Raw genomic sequence first — 26,279 nt, forward strand, 5'->3', positions numbered from 1 at the left:
TTTGTATTTACAAATTAAATCTCCATTTCTAAGTGTGTCTGTTTCTGTGTACCAGGAAGAGAAGGAGGACTTTAAACCTCAGGAGAATATTATCACTAGAGGAGAAACTGACTTAAACCTACATAACAAACATTACTTACCCTTGTTTACCCTGATTTTCCTGCTAACTTTCCTATAACTGACCTCCAACAGTTTTCTTTCTTCTGTCTTTCACTAAAAATGGTATTTTAAGTTGGTGGCTTAGGCCACTTCAGGGAGTTACTTATTTTTCCTGGGTATCTTCTATGTGTAGTTTCCTGTTAGTAACCTTCTGCTTGTTCGTTTTTTTTCTTGTTAATCTCGGTTTTAACAAAGATACCACTCAAGTGGCAGAAAGTGAAGAGGAACTAAAGAACCTCTTGATGAATATGAAAGAGGAGATTGAAAAAGCCAGCTTAAAACTAAATATTAAAAAAAAAAAAAAGAAGCTAAGATCATGGCATCTGGCCCCATTTTTCATGGCAAATAGAAGGGGGAAAGGAGAAAGCAGTGACAGATTTCCTCTTCTTGGGCTCTAAAGTCACTGTGGTTGGTGACTGCAGCCATGAAATCAGAAGATGATTGCTTCTTGGCAGAAAGCAATGACAAACCTAGACAGTGTGTTGAAAAGCAGAGACAGCACTCTGCTGACAAAGTTTCATACAGTCAAGATTATGGTCTTCCCAATGGTCACATATGGTTGTAAGAGCTAAATCATAAAGAAGGCAGAGCGCCAAAGAATTGATACCTTTGAACTGTGGTGCTGGAGAAGATTCTTGAGAGTCCCTTGTACAGCAAGAAGATCAAACCAGTCAATCTTAAAGGAAATCAACCCTGAACACTCATTGGAAGGACTGATGCTGCAGCTGAACCTCCAGTATTTTGGTCACCTGATGTGAATAGCCAACTCATTGGAAAAGTCCCTGATGCTGGGAAAGATTGAGGGCAGAAGGAGAAGGGGACGACATAGGATGAGATGGCTGGACGGCTGGATGGCATCACTGATGCAATGGACAAAAACTTGGGCAAACTCCAGGAGGTGGTGAGGGACAGGAAGGCCTGACATGTTGCAATCCATGGGGTCACAAAGAGTCAGACATGACTGGGCAACTGAACAACAACAATCTTTGTTTTAAAAAAGGGATCTCAGCTAAGACCTCAGAAGGGCAGAGGGCAAATTGTTTTTCCTCCTCTACACACTCCTGGTAGAATAATGGCAGGACCCTGAGGAGAAGAGTGACAAAGAAGAAGTCAGATGCCAAGGGGCTTTTCTAAGACCTCCTATCTACCCAGTGGCTGAGCCATGCCTGAGTTTTAGGAGAGCAGTTTGAATTGGAAGGGAGGCCAGTGATCTGCAAGAGGAAGTATGAAGGCAAAGGTGGGCTATGAGAGCCCTAAGGACCAGTTCATGGAGACAGGACAGCCACCTCCACAGACCAGCAGCACTCCTTGTAGTCTGACCTGTACAATCATACAAGCCATGACCTGTGGGTCACGGGGCTCAACTCTGATAACATTTTCATCACGGTGGCCAATTCTCCCCATATCCAAATGCTCATTCCCAGGACAAGTTAACCAGTAACAACAAATTTCTTACTAGTAATATAAGCAGCATCTTGAGAAGAAGTACACAAGACTTAAGAAAAAAATTATGTTCGATACACAGGGTCATGAAAGTAGACCTGATGGACACAGGTTCTTATTATGTTCATTGTATGTATGTGGAATACTGAAATAGCCTAAAGTCAAATAGCAAAGAATTATTGTTTAATTTATAAAATAATCATGTAATTGTTCTTTTATGTTAAAATAATAATTTAAATCTACATTTCTTGAATTGCATTTCAAGATGAAAGAAAAAGAATGAATTATAGAAAAATATGTGTAAAAATATGTGATCCACCAGAAACAAATGGATATTCTTTGTATATACATAACAAAAGGTACAATCAGAAAGTCTATTTACCAAAAGAGAGCATTTGATAGAGGGGAGATTTCAGACAGTTAACACTAATTATCTTTGTCCATGTATCTGCATTTCCTAAATCTCTGCATCCTAATATGGATGGTATTATTTCCAAAGGAAAAAAGAAAAAGGTGATAGTGCTGTGTTTCTATATTTCTATACCCTATTGCACCCTAAGTTCTCTCTTTCATAGTGAGAAAACTATAAGGAAACGTCCTCTCTTTCGTAGTATTGAAGGAAACACAAAAATAAAATTAAACAAATTATTAATTATACCTACTACTGAAGAGGAATGATTTAGGGGCACACTGGGCCATAGATTATCCTAAAGCAAAGGACAGCATAGTGAGAATCAGAATTTGAATGCCAGTAGGATCTCAAAGTACACACTCAGTAACAACATGTGTGACCTAACTGATAAAGAATTGATGCTGTAAGAGATTAGTGAGAAGTTCTTTTACAGTTCTATTGGTCCCTGTCATTATACTGTAGGAAGAAGGAAATACTGAAAATGAGAATCTGGTACCTTCGTTGAGGAACTGCTGGATGTGGTTGGTGGCAGCTTCTGAGGAGTCTGGAGGCAATTCTCAATTGGGATTACGCCGTATACTGGACTTTCCAGAAACGGACTCCGCTCCAGGGATAGTTTCATCCTGGGGTTAGCAGTTCTAGTGGTTATGTCTTCTGTTTTTCCAATTGAAAGACATGTGCTTTCTTCTTTCTGGTTAATGATTTTCAATATCATGTGAACAATAACATTTCTGTCTTACACTCTGCCTTTCTCTGTGTCTGTCTGTCTTTCTCTCTCACAGACACACCACAGGATCCACACTCTGCCAATTTTCTCTGGAATAACAAATTTCTCTGGAATAAGAGCACATCTTCAGACACTCCCAATACCTCCCCAGCTTAGACCCCCACTAGGATTGCAAACTTCTCTCTGCAGATGTTAAAACTCAGGTAATTGCAATGTCCTTGGTCTGTTCTGGAATTCTGGCTCTACCTCTGCTACAACTTCACTAGACAACACTTGGAGTAATATAATAGTGGAAAATTCTATCAGGTTATAATGGTCTCAGAACAACATAGGCTGCATCCATGAACGTTTTTACTCATTAAGTCTTTCATTACCTCTTGTATTTACCAAATAAGCAAAATGGTTTCTATCCTCTACTCTTCAAATCTAGGAAACCCAGGTCTCCATTCATTTGAATGCTTTGTTTGTCAACATACCAGAGATATTCCCTCAAATTCATAAACCCTTAGGCAGGATTCTGTTGTCTTCATAGTCTCTATCAGGCAATCAAATCTTTCATCGCTATGAACGATGCACAAATCCATTTGCAATTTCACCCAGGGTACAGACCCATACATATACAATTTTAGTACTTGAATTTTTACAATTGTTTAAGCCAGGGCAGGAAGTGTCTATGAAATAATTTATCTTGACTATCTCTGGTTTTACCCATGAAAGACTATTTCTAACATTCTACAGTATAGAGGGTTTCACCTCAGCGGTAAAGAATCTGCCTGAAATGTAGGAGTTGCAGGAGATGCAGGTTCTATCCCTGGGTCAGGAAGATCCCCTGAAGGAGGGCATAGCACCCACTCCAGTATTCTTGCCTGGAGAATCCCATGGACAGAGGACTTGGCAGGCTACAGCCCATAGGGTCGCAAACCTTCGGATAAGACTGAAGCAACTTAACACACACAGTATAGAATTGACACCATTCTTACCACTTCGAGCATTCATTTAACCAATTCATAAAGTATCAGTTGTTGATAAAACTTTAGATGAGGGACCTGATTAAAATGACTGTCTCTGACATGTAGCTTCTTGATTAGGATACTCTCTCACCTCCCTTGTCACCTCATTTCTCATTAGAAGACTTGAGAGCCTAGGATATGAAAACAAATCTGAGACATAACATTATCTGATATAAATTTGTAGAGGTAAATTTCAAATATTGAAGCAGTCTTTCCTTTGACTGTGGGAGCAATATTTGCCATTAAATGCTCACGTTTTAGAATTCAGTTAAGCTAGATTTGAATCCTGGCTCTAATGTTTATTTTCTGCATGACTTAGGAGAAGATTTTTAACCCCTAGGAACTTCAGTATTTTCATATGTCAAGTGGGATTAACAGTAACATTCTCGTGTGGTGTTATAAAGAATAAATGAGATAATGTACACAAAGAATTCACATCTTAAAAGTCTAGCACCATTAAGTGCTCATACATAAAAATATCACTGCATTATTATTTTACAGTAGACACAGAGGCTTCTATTTCTGCTCTGCTCCACAGATGTTTCATGCTTAATTCTGGTCTTCTTGATGGAAACCCCAGATAGAGGTGGTATCAGAAGCACTTTATTAAAGAAACTTTTCTATTCACCTCTACTACTAATTTAATCACATTGACAAGAGCATCAGTTAAAACAAAAACTTCCATCATAAAAGCAGGATTTAGATCCCCAAAATATACTATTTGTGTGGATAGTATTTAAAAATAGTAATTGATTTTTTTTCCCCTGGGCTTATTCCTTCACAACTCCACCTGATTCTTAAATCATGCCAATGTGTGGTATTTGCTTTCAGGGAGACACAGCAGTAGGAATCAAATAAATATTGGTCTGCTTCTGTCTCTGAATCCCAAACATAGTCTATATCACAGAAAAAATAGTTGGGAGACCCTGTGATGAAGGAGCAAGGCTTTCCTGCTCTTTCCCAGCAGAATGGCCAGATCCTTTTTGTTCCATGCCTCCTATTGAAGTGGCTGGGCCCCAAAGGAGAAATGACTGCAAGATATTTTTAGGTGTATGAGGCCAAGGGGATAGACGGGCCTGTCTGGGATTCCTATGCTCCCAGGAATTAGGGGGACAGCAGACTGATTCATATGAAAGTAGAAATGACTATTTCACAAGTTTAGGCAGATGGGAACTTAAAAAGTGTCAATTCTAAGCCTGTATGCATAGAAAAGTAGAGCTGACTTGTGGTGTATATGTATGTCATTGTCATAGCAGACTGACAGTGGGTCTGAAGTTTCAATGACTAGACCAAGGCCATCTGCACCTAGAGGCAAACAGGCACAGATTACTAGCTCTATCCCATAAATAAAGCAAAGAGACGACGTGAGGCATTACTAATTACAAGAGTTACTTTGGCCACCTCATGCGACGAGTTGACTCACTGGAAAAGAGTCTGATGCTAGGAGGGATTGGGGGTGGGAGGAGACAGGGACGACAGAGAATGAGATGGCTGGATGGCATCACCGACTCGATGGACATGAGTTTGAGTGAACTCCGGGAGTTGGTGATGGACAGAGAGGCCTGGCGTGCTGTGATTCATGGGGTCTCAAAGAGTCGGACACGACTGAGCGACTGAACTGAACTGAACAGTAATAAAAACAGTAACACGATAAAACTTGAACAATTTTGTCAAAAGAAATGTCTTCAACTGGTATGCTTAGATTCGCATAGAGGGCTTCAGCCTGGGCAGCTTGGAAGTTGGGTGACAAACTATTTTCGTGATTTAAATGCTGCTTTGTCTTATTCTTCCTGTCACTTGCTTATTTGCTGCAGGGACAGGTGTAGTACACCAGTGTGATGGTAACCACAAGGGTTATATCAGGACAGAATAAAGGCAGGTGAGGATAGGAGTTGATGCGCATGTGTGTGTGCTCACTTTTCCATCCTGATCTGGTCTTATCCTGGGAATAGGGCACTATGAATGAAAAATGCTGCCTGCTGTATCAGTAAATTGAGGATGTTGTGGCCATCAAGCCATCACATTGCTGCTGCTGCTGCTAAGTCGCTTCAGTCGTGTCCGACTCTGTGCAACCCCATAGATGGCAGCCCACCAGGCTCCTCTGTCCCTGGGATTCTCCAGACAAGAATACTGGAGTGGGTTGCCATTCCCTTCTCCAATGCATGCATGCATGCTAAGTGGATTCAGTAGTGTCCAACTCTGTGCAATCCTATGGACAGCAGCCCACCAGGCTCCTCTGTCCACAGGATTCTCTAGGCAAGAATACTAAAGTGGGCTGCCATTTCCTTCTCCAAATATAGTTGCAATAAATGCTAAAATAGGGAAAGTAAAGTGACCTTTGAAAGCAAACAAGAGGAATACCTAATATATTCTGAGAGTGGGCAGGTATCAATGAGGACTTGCCCTAAGAAGTGATTAAAGTTTGCAACTCAAGACAAGTGAAACATCTGACCTGAGAAGGAGCACCAGACTTTGAAAATAAACCCTGTCATGTGGTCAGTGAGCAAATGGGAAGAGGGACAAAGGAAAGTGGAATGTATGAAGTAAAGACACAGTCATTGTGACTTCTTTGGTCACCTTTCCCTCCTCTTTCTATTCAATACAAGAGAGTAAACCTCTCAAAATTGGAGGTTTCATGAACTCATGCTTTGGAAAATAGCCAAATTAACAAGGAGTTAGAATAGAGTGGGATCACAGACTAAACACTGATAAATGAAGTAGTGATTATAATAAATGAATAAATGGGAAATTAAAAGATAATTCTTGTACTTATGTTGTAAATACAAGGAATAGAATCAAAAAGCTGGTACCTTGCTTGAGACATTGCCAAATGGTGTTGGTGGAAACATTGGAGTGATCTGGCCACTGCTCACAGTTGGGCACAAGCTGGTTGCTGAAGTTCCTGGAAGCTGACTCTGGTTACAAGATATCATCTTCCCTTTTAAATCATTAGGTTTGGTGACTATGCCACTTTTTTTCTGGAGAAAAATAGAGTTTTTCTTAGTTCTTGAAAATGATTTTCAAAATCACACAGAATACAGCATCTTTTCTCTTTTTAAATGTTGCATATGAACTTTTCAATTGTTTTCTGAACGAATAGCACATGTTCAGATACCTGTCTTACTTATCCTTTACCTACCTCAACTAAGATTACAAACTTTACTCTCCAAATACTAAAAGCTCAGACAAAATTTCATTGATTTGGGGATGGAATCTGAGTCCTACATCTGATGCAAACTGGCCAAAGCAAGTAGACAACCATCCCCAGCTGTAAGAGAAGCAAATCTCAGCCCAAAGTTGGCTGCACTTAAGGATGTGTCTTAACTATGACTTTCTCATCAAGAAAAGACACAAGTGGGTTTCTAATATCTATTCTATAGGATTCTACAAACCTACTGATCTTCTGAGAAAGATTCCTGGGAGAAATATGGACTCTTGTAACTAATGAGAACAATGACGACAGCCACAACAAAACCACAAATTTAGAGTCCCCTAATCTAGGAGTTCTGTCCTCAAGTGGAATGTGTGATAAGGATATAGCCTGAGTTAGAGGGCAGCTTGGGTCTTGGGTAAGAGACTGTGTTAGAGATTGTGGTTTAAATCTTGCCCTCACCTACCATTGACACTTATCTTGGGGGAATCTTTCCCTGCCCATTCATCTCAGACACATGCTCCACAGTCCCAGGTTTCATGTAACCCAGGGCACAATTAAAAGCAGGTTGGGATAGAGGCTGATGCCGACAGCTGTGGACTCACTTTCCCACCCCTGTCTTGTATTCCTTTTTGAGAGAGTACATATACTCCTAGATCATTGTCTAGAAGAGAAGAAAAACAAATCTATTACAGTCGTGATACATACTATAAAGGAATAGTAAAGGGTTCTGTAAAGGCAATAAAAAATGAAACTATCTAGAAGTTTTGGGGAGGGGTTGTCTCAGTGAGGACATGCTGAGGAAGGAATTCAGGCTGGTACCTGATGGTTGAATTAACTTAGCCATTAAAGCAGCATGAATCATGAATGCAAATCAAGGAATTAGCCTGTGTGCAAATACCTGACAAGGGAAGGAGCAGAGAATGTTGAGAACTACTCTAGAGGTGTGGTTAAGAGAAAAGGGGTGAAAGGAAACCGAAATGTAGGGGATAAACATACCCTTATGTTCCTGTCTAGTTGTCTGGCCACCTCCATAAGACCGTCACATTTGTAAGGTCAGCAATTATTCATAAATGTAAAAATTTCCAAAAGTCCAAGGACTTACAATACATTGAAGCCTCAACATTTTTTAATTCATTTATTTAATTGGCCTCAATATTTTATTTGATAAGTTTCTGGGTGATTTGACTGCATAAAGAAGTTTGTATCTAGGAAGGGAATACTGAGAGACTCTTTCGGGGTCATGAGTATTTTTATATGTTGTAGGGAGGGACCCGTATTAGGAACCGGAAAATGGTACCTTGGTTGAGGAACTTCCGGATGGCCTTGATGGAGGCCTTTGAGGAGTCTGGAGAAGGCGTTTAGTTGACTTTATGCTTATTCCTGACAATCCTGGAAGCTGACTCTGCTCCTCGGTTAGCTTCATCCTCTTAGATTCATTAGTTTTGGTGGTTTTCTTTTCCTGAAAGTAGGATTTTCCCCACCTGGTTAGTAGTTTTCAATGAGAAGTGAAATACATCTTCACTACTGAGAAAATCAACTTTTTATTACTAGATTCTAGTTAATCTCATTCTCTGTTGCCCACTTCTCCTTCTGCCCTCAATCTTTCCCACCATCAGGGTCTTTTCCAAAGAGTCAGTTCCTTGCATCAGGTAGCCAAAGTACTGGAGCTTCAGCTTTAGCATCAGTCCTTCCAATTAATTTTCAGGGTTGACTTCATTTAAGACTGACTAGTTTGACCTCTTTGCTGTCCAAGGGACTCTCAAAAGTCTTCTTCAGCACCACAATTTCAAAGCATCAGTTATTTAGCACTCAGACTCACATCTGTACGTGACTACTGGAAAACCATAGGTTTGACTATAAGGACCTTTGTTGGCAAAGTGATGTCTTGACTTTTTAATATGCTATCTAGGTTTGTCATAGCTTTTCTTCCAAGGAGCAAGCATCTTTTAATTTCATGGTTGTGGTCACCATCCACAGTGACTTTGGAACCCAAGAAAATAAAATCTGTCACTGTTTCCACTTTTTCCCCATCTATTTGCCATGAAGTGATGGGACTGGATGCCATGATCTTCATTTTCTGAATGTCGAGTTTTAAGCCAGCTTTGTCACTCTCCTCTTTAGCCTTCATCAAGAGGCTCTTTAGTTCCTCTTCACTTTCTACCATAAGGGTGATGTCATCTGCATATCTGAGGTTATTTGTTTTTCCTGGCAATCTTGATTCCAGCTTGTACTTCATCCAACCCGGCATTCTGCATGATGTACTCTGCATATAAGTTAAATAAGCAGGATGACAACATGCAGCCTTGTGGTTCTCCTTTCCCAAATTTGAACTAGCCCCTTGTTCCATGTCCAGTTCTACCTATGGCTTCTTTTTCTGCATACAGTTTTCTCAGGTGGTGGGTAATGTGGTCTGGTATTCCCATCTCACTAAGAATACTCTCCAGTTTGTTATGACTCACACGGTCAAAGCAGGGGAGGGCTGGCAGCGACAGAGAGGGATGACACGCATGTTGAGCAAGCGCTGTGGGACAAAGGCTTCCCGGTGGCAGGTGGAAAGAATCAGCCTGCCAATGCAGGAGATGCAGGGGACACGGGTCCCATCGCTAGGTCAAGAAGAGCCCCTGGAGAAGGAAACGGCAAGTCACTCCACTATTCTTGCCTGGAGAACCCCATGCACTGAGAAGCCTAGTGGGCTACAACCCATAGGGTCACAAAGAATCGGATATGACCGAGTGACTGAGCATGCACACAGTCAAAGGCTTTAGCATAGTCGATGAAGCAGAGTTCAAAGTTTAAAGTGTTAATCACTCAGTCATGTCCAACTCTTGTTGACCCCACGGACTGTAGTCCACCAGGCTCCTTTGTCCTTGGGATTCTCCAGGCAGGAATATGGAAGTGGTTTGCCATTCCTTACTCCAGAGGATCTTCCCAAAAGAGGAATCAAACTCAGGTCTCCTCCATTGCAGGCAGATCCTTTACTATATGAGTTTTTTATTATTATTAGGATTCCCTTGCTTTTTCTATGATTCAGCAGTATTTGGCAATTTGATATCTGGTTCCTCTGCCTTTTCTAAATCTGGTTTGTACATCTGGAAGTTCTTCGTTCACATACTGCTGAAGCCTAGCTGGAAGGATTTTGAGCATAATCTTGGTGGCACGTGAAATGAGTGCAATTGTACAATAATTTGAACATTCTTTGGCATTACCTTTCCTTGGGACTGGAATTAAAACCGACCTTTTCCAGTCCTTTGGCTACTGCAGAACTTTCCAAATTTGCTGGCATAACAAGTGGTGCACTTTAACAGCATCATCTTTAACGATTTGAAACAGCTCAGCTGAAATTCCATCACCTCCTAACTTTGTTCATAGTAAGGCTTCCTAAGCCCACTTGATTTCACACTCCAGGATGTCTCACTCTACATGAGTGACCATACCATCGTGGTTATCTGGGTCAGTTCAGTTCAGTTCAGTCTCTCAGTTGTGTCCAACTCTCCGTGACCCCATGAATCACAGCACAACAGGCCTCCCTGTCCATCAACAACTCCAGGAGTTCACTCAAACTCATGTCCACAAAGTCTGTGATGCCATCCAGCCATCCCATTCTCTGTCGTCCCCTTCTCCTCCCGCCCCCAACCTTTCCCAGCATCAGAGTCTTTTCTAGTGAGTCAACTCATCACATGAGGTGGCCAAAGTATTGCAGTTTCAGCTTTAGCATCAGTCCTTCCAGTGAACACCCGGGATTGATCTCCTTTAGAATGGACTGGTTGGATCTCCTTGCAGTGCAGGGACTCTCAAGAGTCTTCTCCAACACCACAGTTCAAAAGCATCAATTCTTCAGTGATCAGCTTTCTTCACAGTCCAACTCTCACATCCATACATGACCACGGGAAAAACCATTGCCTTGACTAGACGGACCTTGCTTGGCAAAGTAATGTCTCTGCTTTTTAATATACTATCAAGGTTGGTCATAACTTTCCTTCCAAGGAGTAAGCGTCTTTTAATTTCATGGCTGCAATCAGCATCTGCAGTGATTTTGGAGCCCAAAAAAATAAAGTCTGACACTATTTCCACTGTTTCTCCATCTATTTCCCATGAAGTGATGGGACCAGATGCCATGATCTTTGTTTTCTGACTGTTGAGCTTCAAGCCAACATTTTCACTCTCCTCTTTCACTTTCATCAAGAGGCTTTTTAGTTCCTCTTCACTTTCTGCCATAAGGGTGGTGTCATCTGCATATCTGAGGTTATTGATATTTCTCCCAGCAATCTTGATTCCAGCTTGTGCTTCTTCCAGCCCAGCGTTCCTCATGATGTACTCTGCATAGAAGTTAACTAAGCAGGGTGACAATATATAACCTTGTCGTACTCCTTTTCCTATTTGGAACCAGTCTGTTTTTCCATGTACAGTTCTGACTGTTGCTTCCTGACCCGCATACAAGTTTCTCAAGAGGCAGGTCAGGTGGTCTGGTATTCCCATCTCTTTCAAATTTTCCACAGTTTATTGTGATCCACACAGTCAAAGGCTTTGGCATAGTCAATGAAGCAGAAATAGATGCTCTTCTGGAACTCTCTTGCTTTCTCCATGATCCAGCGGATGTTGGCAATTTGATCTCTGGTGCCTCTGCCTTTTCTAAAGCCTGCTTCAACATCTGGGAGTTCATGGTTCACATATTGCTGAAGCCTGGCTTGGAGAATTTTGAGCATGACTTTACTAGCGTGTGAGATGAGTGCAACTGTGTGGTAGTTTGAGCATTCTTTGGCATTGCCTTTCTTTGGGATTGGAATGAAGACTGACCTTTTCAAGTCCTGTGGCCACTGCTGAGTTTTCCAAATTTGCTGGCATATTGAGTGCAGCACTTTCACAGCATCATCTTTCAAGATTTGAAACAGCTCAACTGGAATTCCATCACCTCCACTAGCTTTGTTCGTAGTGATGCTTTCTAAGGCCCACTTGACTTCACATTCCAAGATGTCTGGCTCTAGGTCAGTGATCACATTATCGTGATTATCTTGGTTGTGAAGATCTTTTTTGTACAGTTCTTCTGTGTATTCTTGCCACTTCTTTTTAATATCTTCTGCTTCTGTTAGGTCCATACCATTTCTGTCCTTTATCGAGCCCATCTTTGAATGAAATTTTCCCTTGGAATCTCTAATTTTCTTGAAGAGATCTCTTGTTTTTCCTATTCTGTTGTTTTCCTCTATTTCTTTGCATTGATCGCTGAGGAAGACTTTCTTTTCTCTCCTTGCTATTCTTTGGAACTCTGCATTCAGATGCTTATATCTTTTCTTTTCTCCTTTGCTTTTTGCTTCTCTTCTTTTCACAGCTATTTGTAAGGCCTCCTCAGACAGCCATTTTGCTTTTTTGCATTTCTTTTCCATGGAGATGGTCTTGGTCCCTGTCTCCTGTACAATGTCATGAACCTCCATCCAGAGTTCATCAGGCACCCTATCTATCAGATCTAGTCCCTTAAATCTATTTCTCACTTCCACTGTATAATCATAAGGGATTTGATTTAGGTCATATCTGAATGGTCTGGTGGTTTTCCCTACTTTCTTCAATTTAAGTCTGAATTTGGCAATAAGGAGTTCATGATCTGAGCCACAGTCAGCTCCTGGTCTTGTTTTGCTGACTGTATACAGCTTCTCCATCTTTGGCTGCAAAGAATGTAATCAATCTGATTTCGGTATTGACCATCTGGTGATGTCCATGTGTAGAGTCTTCTCTTGTGTTGTTGGAAGAGGGTGTTTGCTATGACCAGTGCGTTCTCTTGACAAAACTCTATTAGCCTTTGCCCTGCTTCATTCCGTGCTCCAAGGCCAAATTTGCCTGTTACTCCAGGTGTTTCTTGACTTCATACTTCTGCATTCCAGTCCCCTATAACGAAAAGGATATCTTTTTTGGGTGTTAGTTCTAAAAGGTCTTGTAGGTCTTCATAGAACTGTTCAACTTCGGCTTCTTCAGCATTACTGGGTGGGACATAGGGCTGGATTACTGTAATATTGAATGGTTTGCCTTGGAAACGAACAGAAATCATTCTGTCGTTTTTAAGATTGCATCCAAGTACTGCATTTCGGACTCTTTTGTTGACCATGATGGCTACTCCATTTTTTCTAAAGGATTCCTGCCCATAGTAGTAGATATAATGGTCATCTGAGTTAAATTCACCCATTCCAGTCCATTTTAATTCACTGATTCCTAGAATGTCTGTGTTCACTCTTGCCATGTCCTGTTTGACCACTTCCAACTTGCCTTGATTCATGGACCTAACATTCCAGGTTCCTATGCAATATTGCTCTTTACAGCACTGGACCTTGCTTCTATCACCGGTCACATCCACAACTGGGTATTGATTTTGCTTTTGCTCCATCCCTTCATTCCTTCTAGAGTTATTTCTCCACTGATCTCCAGTAGCATACTGGGTACCTACCGACCTGGGGAATTCCTCATTCAGTATCCTATCATTTTGCCCTTTGCTACTGTTCATGGGGTTCTCAAGGCAAGTATACTGAAGTGGTTTGCCATTCCCTTCTCCATTGGACCACATTCAGCTGTGGTTCATGTGATCAGATCGACTAGTTTCCTGTGATCATGATTTCAGTGTGTCTGCCCTCTGATGCCCCCTCGCAATACCTACCGTCTTATTTGGGTTTCTCTTACCTTGGGCGTGGGATGTCTCTTCACAGCTGCTCCAAGAAAGCGCAGCCGCTGCACCTTACCTTGGACGAGGGGTATCTCCTCAAGGCCACCCCTCCTGACCTTGAAGGCTTTGGCAAACTTTGGTAAACTGTTTTCCTAATCTGATTGCTGTTTTAATATACTTCTAGAAGAGTAGTAATGATTCCATATTTCCATCATTCAGAATTATATTATACAAATTAAAGTGCACAGTAGTTTAGAAACATAATGTTTAGTCAGTACGTATTAATTTGCTGACTGTGAAACTCATTTTCACTCTGCCCCTGGATCCCCTTTTCTCTGATTCTTCTACTTGCACATTGAGAAATGGATAAAATACTAAATGTTCATAAAAAGAGCCATAGTAAAAACTCCTTCTGTGGGACCTTAGCCATCCTACCTTCACAGGTGTATTCTTGACTGATTCAGGTCCCAAAGCTTCATTTGCGGTGGATGTGGATTGGCCAAGACTGGACTTATCCTGCTTGTGTTTTTGCACTGAAGTTGCTCCTTTTGCCTTGTTTTTCTTCATAACTGATGTCATAAAAGAGAACGTGGTAAATCCAAAGGAGCTGGACAAGATACATGAAGCATCTTCATACTATTTCCTCTCAGTTCCTGCTGGTGGATCTGGGTATGGTTGTATCTACCGCTACTGCATTAGCCTCACTTGGCCAAAGGTGGCCAAAAGTAGCAACATAGGTACAGATTCTGACTTGAACATCCTCAGGGGTTTCCTTACTTGTCCCCTGTACAATAAGCATGCTCTTCCTATCCTCTGGACTCATCTATCTCAGTCGAATCCTTTTACAACTCTCGTATTCTTTATCTTCCTCATAAGAAACTAAAATTTCATGATGCTAGTCATGGGTCAATGCCTATAGAAAATCTACTTGAATTATTGAAACCAAAGAAGGAAAATATAATCTAACTTGTGATGGGACAAAATGGTGATACTGGATTTCACTTTTTCAAATATGTTTTCTAATCCAGTGGTTTTATAAGAGGTGAGTTCTTCACATCTCTGAGAGGTAGGTTTTTGCTTAAGTACTGTCTCATATTTATTTCTAGAAAGTATAAAAATGATGAAGTAAATGGGATAATAGAGCATGCATATTAACTGATTTAAACACTTCAAAAACCTACATGTTCTAATTCTGTTCCATCATTGTCTAAACTTTCTAATGAATGGAAGCCTCAGACTTTCTCATCAACTCCTACTATTTTCTTTGCCCACACCCCCAAAATACACCCTCTAAAATACATCAGATCTCTTTGTAGGAAAGACATCCTCTAAGTTGTTAATTTTTGGCAACTAAAATGATACCACTGTCATGGCTACTGAGTCCCAAGTTGGGAAAGAGAGGTCTAAACTTTGACCAATTTAAGGTCAAAGTTGAGGTTAGTGAGAGAGAGAGTGAGAAATAAGGGTTCTTCCAGTTACCTTTTAACTTCTCATTTCTTAGAGTTTTGGCAAGGTCTTTAATTTCATCTATTTCTTTGACCAACTCTATTAGCTTGTCAACACAGGCAGGCCCTTGGAACTTCACTTCCATCAAGTTAGCAATTTTAACTCTGTCATATTCATCTTGCATTTTACTAGTCAGTTTTAAATCCTCGGCCAGTAAAGACTTAATCATGTTAAAACATTTATCACTGATGTGCTGAAATCCTTTTAGCAGGACAATTTTCTTATAGTCATTCCCCATCTCTCAAGTTAGGGATGTGCCTCAGTTCCTACAAAAGAAAAATAACATACACTGTTATACCTTTGTATAGATTACAAACTGGGGTGGAGGGATGGTTTCAGGATGATCTGAGCACATTACATTTATTGTGCACTTTGTTTCTATTATTATTATCTGTGATATATAATGAAATAATTATATAACTCACTGTAATGCAAAATCAGTGGGAGACCTGAGCTTGTCTTCCTGAAAATAACTGGGGCTTCCCAGGTGGTCCTAGTGGTAAAGAACTTGCCTATAAATGCAGGAGACATAAGAGACATGGGTTCAGTCTCTGGGTTAGGAAGATCCCCTGGAGGACGGCATGGCAACCTACTCCAGTGTTCTTGCCTGGAGAATCCCATGGACAGAGGAGCCTGGTGGGCTATGGTCCATAGGGTTGTAAAGAGTCAGACACGACTAAAGCAACTTAGCACATTAGTACATAGATAGTCCCATTTGGGAGTGAGGAGAAACAGTGACACTCAGAGTGTGTTGCTTATTCTCAGTCTACTCTGTAATCTCATTTTGGTTCCAGTCACTGTAGAAAACTCTGCTCCACAAAGATAGGATGTTGGAAATGGAAGCAGGCTTTTCAATGCTTTTGAGGAATGCTCCAGATATTCCACCAGAATGTATGGAGATTTGAAGTTTGGAGAAGGGCATGGCAACCCACTCCAGTAGACCCTTCAGTCTGGATTAGGTACCAGGGTAACTCATTAATCCCAACAATAGTGCGTCAATACTTTCTGCTATTTCATCATCTCTGAAAGAACACATGTCCCCTTTTGAACTGCAGCCTCTCCTAAAAGTTCACAACAAATGTCTTTAGCAGCAAACAGGATCAACACTTCACCAATAATATAGTAAAGGGTTTCTTAGCTTTAGCAATGTGGTTAGCCACTAAGAAAGATCTCAGTTCAGACATATTTGATGAAGTGATGGCCTTCAAAAATTGTTTATTTTCTTTGTGTAATATGTTTTTCTTTTGAAAAAATCCAAAGGCTTGACATTTAATACAGGGTGCTTTTTCTCTATGTGGCAAGGAAGTTTTAAAGGTTTCATGGCTTCGTTGGATAGTCAGTCACCATATTATACGAAACAGGCTTGGAGTATGTAAATTACCTGTGCAATGAGCTTGTAATTTAAGAGGACTTGGTACTTTCTTTTAAATGCAGTTTTCTTTTTGCCTACAATCTTAGAGTCTTCTGCTGTCTCATCATTGGGTCTTTCCAACTTTTCAAAGTGGCTCTCCAGTGACATTTGTATTTCAACCATTTTGGCAAGGGTTAGAGTTGACTCACTGGAAAAGACTCTGATGCTGGGAGGGATTGGTGTCAGGAGGAGAAGGGGATGACAGAGAATGAGGTAGCTGGATGGCATCACCAACTTGATGGACATGAGTTTGAGTGAACTCCAGGAGTTGGTGATAGACATGGAGGCCTGGCGTCCTATGATTCATGGGGTTGCAAAGAGTCAGACACGACTGAGAGACTGAACTGAACTGAACTTATGGACTTACCAAAATTGTGACCAAGACTAGCACACAGTGAGGAAAAGAGACCTGGATGGTAGTGGCAAATAAAATAACGGGCAGGCCACATGAGGACTAAGATAAGTGTTGAATTCTGACTTAAAGTACATCAACTCACTTGCCACTATAAAACTAGCCACCAGATGCAGCTTGTCACTTGCCATTCACTAACAGGGTTTTGATATGTCTGCAAGCAATTGATTTATTATGGTCTCTGTGCAGTCAAACCTCTCTGCTAAAGATGGTCTGCATTTGCAGCCGCTCTGCAGCACTAGCGTCACCATCTCAGCTCCACCTCAGATCATCAGGCGTTAGATTCTCATAAGTAAAACACAACCTGGATCCCTCACAAACAGAATTCACAGTAGGGTTTGTGCTCCTAGAGTTTATAGCTCTGGTGACCAGAAGGGATGCACTGGAGGGACAAATAGAGTATGTTCAACAAACGACTATTTCTCTAAGGTCAGGAAACGTAACAAATGTAGCAAATACACAGAAATAAAGGAGGAAGTTAGACAAAATGAGGCTACAGAAGAATATGCTTCAAATGATGAAACAAATTAAAACCTCAGAAGTAAGTGAAATAGAGACAGGCAACCTACCCAATAAATAGTTCATAAAGATGACAACAAAGATGCTCAAAAAAACCTCCGGAGAAGACAGGATATACAGAGTGAGAAGTTAGAAGTTTTTAACAAAAGATTAGAAAATATAAAGAACAATCAAAGAGAGGTGAAGAGTAAAATAATTGAAATGAAAAATACAGCAGAAGGAGTCAACAGTAGATCAAACAATACAGTGGAAAAGACCATTGAGCTGGAAGACAGAATAATGGAAATCAATGAAGCTGAACAGAATAAAAAAAGAAAAAAATTGAGGACAGTTTAAGAGAACTCTGGAAGAATGTCAAGCGTGTTATCATTCATCATATCATTATAGTGGGTCCCAGGAGAATAGAGAGAAAGGTGGGCAAAGAACATATTTAAAGATATAATAGCTAAAAACTTCCCTAACTCCAGTAAGGAAACAGACATCTGGGTCCAGGAAGCATATGGAGTCCCAAACAGAGTAAACCCAAAGAGGACCACACTAAGATACACTGTAATTAAGTTGGCAAACATTAAAGGTAAGGAGAAAATATTAAAACCAGCAAGGGAAAAGCAAAATATATACAAGGGAATTCCCTTAAGGCTAGCAGCTGAATTTCAGCAGAAACTCTGCAGACAGGAAGCGAGGGGCATGATATGTTTAAAATGATGAAAAAGAAAACTCTATAACCAAGAATTCTCTAGCTGGCAAAGCATTTATTCAGATTTCACGGAAACATTAAAAGTTCCATAGGAAAGCAGAAAATAAAAGAGTTCAGCACCAGCAAACCAGCTTTAAAAGAAATGCTAAAGGGACTTTTCCAACTAAAAAGAAAAGAAACATGAAACATAAAAGGAAAAATCTTATTAGTAAAGGTAAATATACAATAAAGGTGATATATCAAGCTAGTAGGAAGGTTAAATGATAAAAGTTGTCAAATCATCTATATAGGTAATAAGATGTTAAAGGATATACAAAACAAAAAGTCGTGAAATATGATGTCAAAATTTTAAACATGGTAGTAGGGAGGAAATGCAGTATGGTTAAAATGTATTTAAACTTAGATCAGCAACTTATAATAATCATATATATATGAACTAGACAAGGATGTCCACTCTCCCCACTTTTATTTAACATATTATTAGAAGTCCTAGTCAAACAATCAAACTAGAAACAAAGAAATAAAAGGAATTCAAATTGCAAAGGAAAATTTTAAATGGTTACTGTTTGCAGATGAAATAAAGACACCACAGAAAAACCTACTAAAACTCATCAATGAATTCACTTAAGTTGAAGGATACAAAATTAATATACAGGAGGAACTTTCAAGATGGTGGAGGAGCAAGATGGAGAGATCACCTTCCTCCCCACATTTACATAAAAAATATATCTACATATGGAGCAACTCTTGCAGAAGACTTTTAAACACTGGCAGAAGACCCCAGACTTCCAAAAAGGCAAGCTAACTGCTGCAGAATGAGGTAGGACAGAAGATATAGAAAAATAAAAAGACTAAGGACTTGGGACAGGGACCCGTGCCTTGGGGAGGAAGCCAAGAAGGACAAAAAGTACCCGCATACTCGGAAACCCCTTCATGGGCAGGGATGGGCGGAGCTTCAGAACCTCAGAGAGGAACACATCAACAGGTCCTCAGCAGGCAAAATGGAGATGATTCACCACAGAGGTCATTGCTGATCAGCACCTTCCAGTCGATACTGTTTGCACACTCACTGCAGTGAGTGGGAGTTGGGGGCTGAGGTTCAAGTTTTGGGTGTTGGACACTAGGGAGATGACTGGGGCTGAGTTGCTGTAAAGATACTCTGAGGGGGCTAGTATGACAGCTTAGGGAGTCCAGGGAAAAGCCTGGGCCTGCCACAGAAGCAATAGACCCTCTAACACTGCATGCTCGCAGATCATAGGACGTCGCCTTTGTGAGTGCCGTAAGTGGCATGAGCCATGTCTGTGGCCTGCAACCCCAGAGATAGATATCCCAAAGCTGGCATAAGTTCCAGAGGTGAATCTACACATAACTGCATTTGTGATCCCAGAGCGGGAATGGGCCAGTGTAGATGCCAGAGGCAGAGGACAGGAGGTCACTGCAGTCTCGACCTCAGGGCTCACAGCTGCCACCAAGCTGCATTCAAGTACAAGTCACTTCTCATACCTTCCTGGGAATCTGAGCAACTTGGCCCTGCTGAGGGACCCAAGACCTGGGACCAGTTCCCCTGGGGAAACACACGACCCACCTCAGACTATGGCGACTGGTTGCAGATCTCAGCCACAGTGGGTAGTCCCCACATACCATAACTGTGTCTGATATACCTCTCCCTCTTCCCAGTCCAACTGAGTCAGTTCAGTTCAGTTCAGTTCAGTCGCTCAGTCGTGTCCGACTCTCCGCGACCCCATGAATCACAACACGCCAGGCCTCCCTGTCCATCACCAACTCCCGGAGTTCACTCAGACTCAAGTCCACAGAGTCGGTGATGCCATCCAGCCATCTCATCCTTGGTCATCCCCTTCTCCTCCCGCCCCCAACCCTTCCCAGCATCAGAGTCTTTTCCAGTGAGTCAACTCGTCTCATGAGGTGGCCAAAGTATTGCAGTCTCAGCTTTAGCATCAGTCCTTCCAATGAACACCTAGGATCGTCCAACTGAGTAAGTGAGCCTAAATAAGGTGCTACTTTTGCCCCGTTGTCTCTCGGGAAGGAACAGATACAAGGGTCTCAGTCACATCCGACTCTTTGTGACCCCATGTACAGCAGCACACCAGACCTCCATGTCCATCACCAACTCCCAGAGTTTACTCAAACTCATGTCCATTGAGTCAGTGAGGCCATCAAACCACCTTGTCCTCTGTCATCACCTTCTCCCCCTGCCTTCAATCTTTCTCAGCATCAGGGTCTTTCCAAATGAGTCAGTTCTTCGCATCAGGTGGAATTTCAGCTTCAGCATAAGTCCTTCCAATGAATGTTCAGGACTGATTTCCTTTAGGATTGACTGGTTGGATCTCCTTGCAGTCTAAGGGACTCTCAAGAGTCTTCTCCAACACCACAGTTCAAAAGAATCAATTCTTCGGCGCTCAGCTTTCTTTATACTCCAACTCTCACACCAATACATGACTACTGGAAAAACCATAGCCTTGACTAGATGGACCTTTTTTGGCAAAGTAATGTCTCAACTTTTTAATATGCTGTCTAGGTTGGTCATAACTTTCCTTCCAAGGAGTACGTGTCTTCTAATTTCATGGCTGCAATCACCATCTGGGTGATTTTGGAACCCCCAAAAATAAAGTCAGCCACAGTTTCCACTGTTTCCCCATATATTTGCCATGAAGTGATGGGACTGGATCCCATGATGTTAGTTTTCTGAATGTTGAGCTTTAAGCCAACTTTTTCACTCTGCTCTTTCACTTTCATCAAGAGGCTCTTTAGTTCCTCTTCGCTTTCTGCCATAAGGGTGGTGTCATCTGCATATCTGAGGTTATTGATATTTCTCCTGCAATCTTGATTCAGCTTGTGCTTCATTCAGCCCAGCGTTTCTCATGATGTCCTCTGCATAGAAATTAAAGAAGCAGGGTGACAATATACAGCCTTGACGTACTCCTTTTCCGATTTGGAACCTCTATTTGTCCATGTCCAGTTCTGACTGTTCCTTCCTGACCTGCATACAGGTTTCTCAAGAGGCAGGTCAGGTGGTCTGATATTCCCATCTCTTTCAGAATTTTCCACAATTCGTGGTGATCTACACAGTCAAAGGCTTTTGCATAGTCAATAAAACAGAAATAGGTGTTTTTCTGGAACTCTCTTGCTTTCTTGATGATCTAGTGGATGTTGGCAATTTGATCTCTGGTTCCTCTGCCTTTTCTAAAACCAGCTTGAACATCTATAAGTTCACGGTTCACCTATTACTGAAGCCTGGCTTGGAGAATTTTGAGCATGACTTTACGAGCATGTAAGATGAATGCAATAGTGTGGTAGTTTGAGCATTCTTTGGCATTGCCTTTCTTTGGGATTGGAATGAAAACTGACCTTTTCCAGTACTGTGGCCACTGCTGAGATTTCCGAATTTGCTGGCATATTGAGTGCAGCACTTTCACTGCATCATCTTTTAGCATTTGAAATAGCTCAACTGGAATTCCATCACCTCCACTAGATTTGTTCGTAGTGGTGCTTCCTAAGGCCCACTTGACTTCACATTCCAGGATGTCTGGCTGTAGGTGAGTGATCACACCATCATGAATATCTGGGTCATGAAGATCATTTTTGTATAGCTCTTCTGTGTATTCTTGCCACCTCTTCTTAATATCTTCTGCTTCTGTTAGGGCCATACCATTTCTGTCCTTGGGCCCATCTTTGTATGAAATGTTCCCTTGGTATCTCTAATTTTCTTGAAGAGATCTCTATTCTTTCCCATTCTATTGTTTTCCTCTATTTCTTTGCACTGATCACTGAGGAAGGCTTTCTTATCTCTCTTTGCTATTATTTGGAACTCTGCATTCAAATGGCTATATTGTTCCTTTTCTCCTTTGCTTCTCTTCTTTTCACAGCTATTTGTAAGGCCTCCTCAGACAACCATTTTTATATTTTGCATTTCCTTTTCTTGTAGATGGTCTTAATCCCTGTCTCCTATACAATGTCATGAACCTCCAGCCACAGTTCATCAGGCACTCCCTTAAATCCAGACTTAAGAGGACAGGGCCAAAACCAAAGCTGAGCACCAGAGGTTGTGTGACCAAGGAAGAGGAAGGGAAATTATTCCTGTAACCACAGGTGCAGTGGATTAAATATCCACAATTAGCTTTAGACTGTGGACTTTGGGGGCAGTTATGGAATTTGGAAGCTAGTACAAGCTGGAACAGGCCAGATTTGAGTCTGAACTGACCCCACAGTGCCCACAGCACATCCAGAGACCACCTTCCTAGAAATATCGGAGGGCTTCCTGAGTAGGCAGATTGGCTGATGCTCACTGTGTGGTGAGGACAACGGAAGACTGAGGAGGACATTCTTCTTACTATCACTCTTTATATACATATATATACATATGTACTTTTTTTTTTCTTTTTTCTTCTATCTCTTTCTTTCTGTGCTGTATGACTCGTGGAGTCTTGGGTCTATAGTAAGGGTTTGGGCCTGAACCTCTGAGGTGGGAGACCAGAGTACAGGACATTGGATCACCAGAGAACTTCTGACCCCATGGAACATTAATCAGTGAGACGTCTCCTAAAGGTCTCCATTTCAACACTAAGACCAGGCTCCACCCAAAGGCTACCAAGTTCAGTGTCAGATGCCTCATACCAAACAATCAGCTAAACAAGAATACAACATTGCCCATTAGCAGCAGGCTGCCCAAGGCCATACCAAACCCACAGACACCCCAAAAAACAAACCACTGAGCATGGCACTGCCCTCTAGAGAAACAAGATCCAGTTCTACTCACCAGGACAGACACCAGTCTCCCCAACAGGAAACTTTCACAAGGCACAGATCCATACCCATCCACTGGGGGAAGCCTTCACAAATAAGAGGAACATGACCTTGCAACCAGTAGAAAGGAGATGGCAAATACAATAAAGCAAACAAGTTGAAAAGAGAGAGAAACAGGCAGCAGATGAAGGAATATTGTAAAAATCCATAAGACCAAACAAATAAAGAAACAGGCAATCTACCTAAAAAAGAATTCAGAGTAATGGTGGTAAAGATAATCCAAAATCTTCCAAATAAAATGAAGGCACAGATAAATACAAGAGGCACAGACTGAGAAGATACAAAAAAAGTTTAACAAGGATCGCGAAGAAATAAAGAATAGACAGTCAGCAATGAGAAACACAATAACTGAGATTAAAAATGCACTCAAGGGAACCAAAAATAAATAAATAAATAACTGAAACAGAATTGGAGGATAGAATGGTGGCAATAACTGAAGTAGAGCAGAATAAAGAAAAAAGAACTGAGGACAGCCTCATAAGCCTCTGGGACAACATTAACCACACCAACATTTTAATTATAGGGTTCTTAGGAAAAGAAGAGAAAAAGAGTATGAAAAAATTATTTGAGTTTATAGTTGAAAACTTCCCAAACACAAGAAAGTAAATAGCTACCCAAGTCCAGGAAGCTCAGAATCCCATACACGATAAATACAAAGAGAAACACATCAAGATACATATTAATCGAACTAACAAAAATTAAACAAAAAGAAAAAATATTAAAAGTAGCAATGGAAAAGCAACAAATAACATATATGGGGATTAACATAAGGTTAGCAGCTGATCTTTCATCAGAAACTCTACAGGCCAGAAGGGAGTGGCAGGATATTCTTAAAATGATGAAAGGAAAAATATCTATGATCAAGATTACTCTACCTAGAAAAGCTATCATTCAGATTTGATAGAGAAATCAAAAGTTTTACAGATAAGCAAAGTTAAGACAACTCAGAACCACCAAACCAGCTTTACGATAGATGCTAAAGGAACTTCTCTAGACAAGAAACACAAGAGAAAGAAAAGACCTACAAAAACAAAGTTAAAAAAAAAAAAAAAAACTAAAGTAAATGATGGTAATAGGATCACGCTGCTGCTGCTGCTAAGTTGCTTCAGTCGTGTCTGACTCTGTGAGACCCCATAGATGGCAGCCCACCAGGCTCCCCCATCCCTGGGATTCTCCAGGCAAGAACACTGGAGTGGGTTGCCATTTCTTTCTCCAAATAGGATCATACATATCAGTAACTAGTGTAAATGTAAATGAACCAATTGCTTCAACCAAACTGGCTGAATTGATACAAAAATAAGGTTCCTATATATACAAGAGACCCACTTCAGACCTAGGGACACATACAGACTGACAGTGAGGGACGGAAGAGAGTATTTCATGAAAATGGAAAAGGTGGGGGTGGCAATACTCATGTCAGATAAAAGAGACTTTAACATAAAGATCATTACAAGAGACAGGAAGGACACTACATTATGATCAAGGGATCAATCCAAGAAGAAAATATAATAATTATAAATACATACACACACAACACAGGAGCACCTCGGTACATAAGGAAAATGTTAATAATTATAAAATGGGAAATTGACAATAGTACAGTGATAGTGGGGGACTTTTAACTCTCCACTCACCAACAGACGGATCATCCAGGCAGAAAATTTATAAAGAGACACAAGCTTCAGATGATACACTGGACCCTAATTGATAGCTATAAGACATTTCATCCAAAAACATTAGTTTTCACTTTTTTTCTCAAGTGCACAGAACATTGTCCAGGATAGATAACACCTTGGGTCTCAAATCAAGCCTTGATAAAATTTTAAAAACTAAGACTGCATTAAGCTTTTTTTCTGACCACAATGCCATAAGATTAGATATCAACTACAAGGGAAAGAAAAACTGTAAACAACACAAACACATACACAAACACATAGAGGCTAAACGATAAGCTTCTGAGTAACCAAGTGGTCACTGGGAAATCAAGGAGGAAATCGAAAAATACCTAGAAATAAATCATGATGAAAACTGGGTAACTCAAAACCTATGGGATGCAACAAAAGCAGTGCTAAGAGGGAAGCTCACAGCAATACAAGCCTACCTCAAAAAACAAGAAAACCATTAAATAAACAACCTAACCATACACCTAATCAACTAGGAAAAGAAGAACAAAAGACCCAGTGAGCAGAAGGAAATAAATCATAAAGCTCAGAGCAGAAAGAAATGAAAAAGAAATGAGGGAGACAATAGCAAAGATTCAAAAAAAAAAAAAATTAAAAGCTGGTCCTTTAAGAAGATAAAAAAATATTGACAAACCATTAAGCCTGACTCATCAAGACAATAAGGGAGAAGGTTCAAATCAATAAAATTAAAAATGAAAAAGTGAAAGCTGCAACAGACAATGCAGACATGCAAAGAATCATAAGAAACTGCTATGAGCAACTATACACCAATAAAATGGACAACCTGAAAGAAATGGACAAATTCTTTGAAAAGTACAACCTTCCAGATTGAACCAGGAAGAAACAGAAAATATTAACAGACCAATCATGAGCACTGAAATAGAAACCATGATCAAAAATCTTTCAATAAACAAAAACCCAGGGACAGATGTCTCCAAAAGTGAATTCTACCAAGCACTCAGAGAAGAGCTAATATGTAACCTGCTCAAACTCTACCAGAAAATTGCTAAGGAAGGAAACGTCCCACTCATTCTACAAGGCTACCATTACTCTGACACCAAAACAAGACAAAGATACCACCAAAAGAGAAAATTATAGGCCAATATCAGTGAGTTTGAGTGAACTCCGGGAGTTGGTGATGGACAGGGAGGCCTGGCATGCTGTGATTGATGGGGTCGCGGAGAGTTGGACACAACTGAGCGACTGAACTGAACTGAACTGATAAGTAATGAACAGAGATGCAAATATCCCCAAAAAAATTCTAGCAAACAGAATCCAACAAGACATTAAAAGGATCATACATGATTAAGTGGAGTTTATCCCAGAGATGCAAGGATTCTTCAGTATATGCAAATCAATGTGATACATCATATTAACAAACTGAAAGTTAAAAGCTATATGATCATCTCAATAGATGCAGAGAAAGCTTTTCAACAAAATTCAATATCCATATATGATAAAAGCTCTCCAGAAAGTAGGCACAGAAGGAACCTATCCCAACATAACAAAGGCCACGTATGACAAACCCACAGCAAATATTATTCTCATTGGTGAAAAACTAAAATTATTTCCTCTAAGATGAGGACAAGACAAGGGTGCCCACTCTCACAACCATTATTCAACATAGTTTTGGAAGTCTTAGCCATGGTAATGAAAGAAGAAAAAGAAATAAAAAGAATCCGGATT

At 40.7% G+C, this 26,279-nt stretch overlaps 1 protein-coding gene across 2 annotated transcripts in view; it reads right to left on the reverse strand.

The window, feature by feature from the left end:
• Window positions 1-26,279, reverse strand: part of LOC129541096 (interferon-activable protein 203-like) — a 46,156-nt gene that overhangs the window by 13,564 nt on the left and 6,313 nt on the right. Inside the window, exons 1-6 of one of the 2 annotated variants that reach the window (XM_088835932.1) lie at window positions 16,433-17,252; window positions 15,025-15,317; window positions 13,981-14,114; window positions 8,203-8,364; window positions 6,562-6,729; window positions 2,511-2,705 (exon numbers count right to left, since the gene is read on the reverse strand). In XM_088835932.1, coding sequence (XP_088692058.1) covers window positions 2,511-2,705; window positions 6,562-6,729; window positions 8,203-8,364; window positions 13,981-14,114; window positions 15,025-15,289 — 924 coding nt within the window. In that variant the 5' untranslated portion in view covers window positions 15,290-15,317; window positions 16,433-17,252. Of the gene's footprint in view, window positions 1-2,510; window positions 2,706-6,561; window positions 6,730-8,202; window positions 8,365-13,980; window positions 14,115-15,024; window positions 15,318-16,432; window positions 17,253-26,279 lie in introns of those variants that run through there. The other variant, XM_055402787.2, reaches the window with a different exon arrangement.

The sequence above is a fragment of the Moschus berezovskii genome, chromosome 4 (assembly GCF_049115385.1).
Source record: "Moschus berezovskii isolate FMDL1 chromosome 4, NW_MosBer_1.0, whole genome shotgun sequence".
Classification (NCBI taxonomy): domain Eukaryota; kingdom Metazoa; phylum Chordata; class Mammalia; order Artiodactyla; family Moschidae; genus Moschus; species Moschus berezovskii.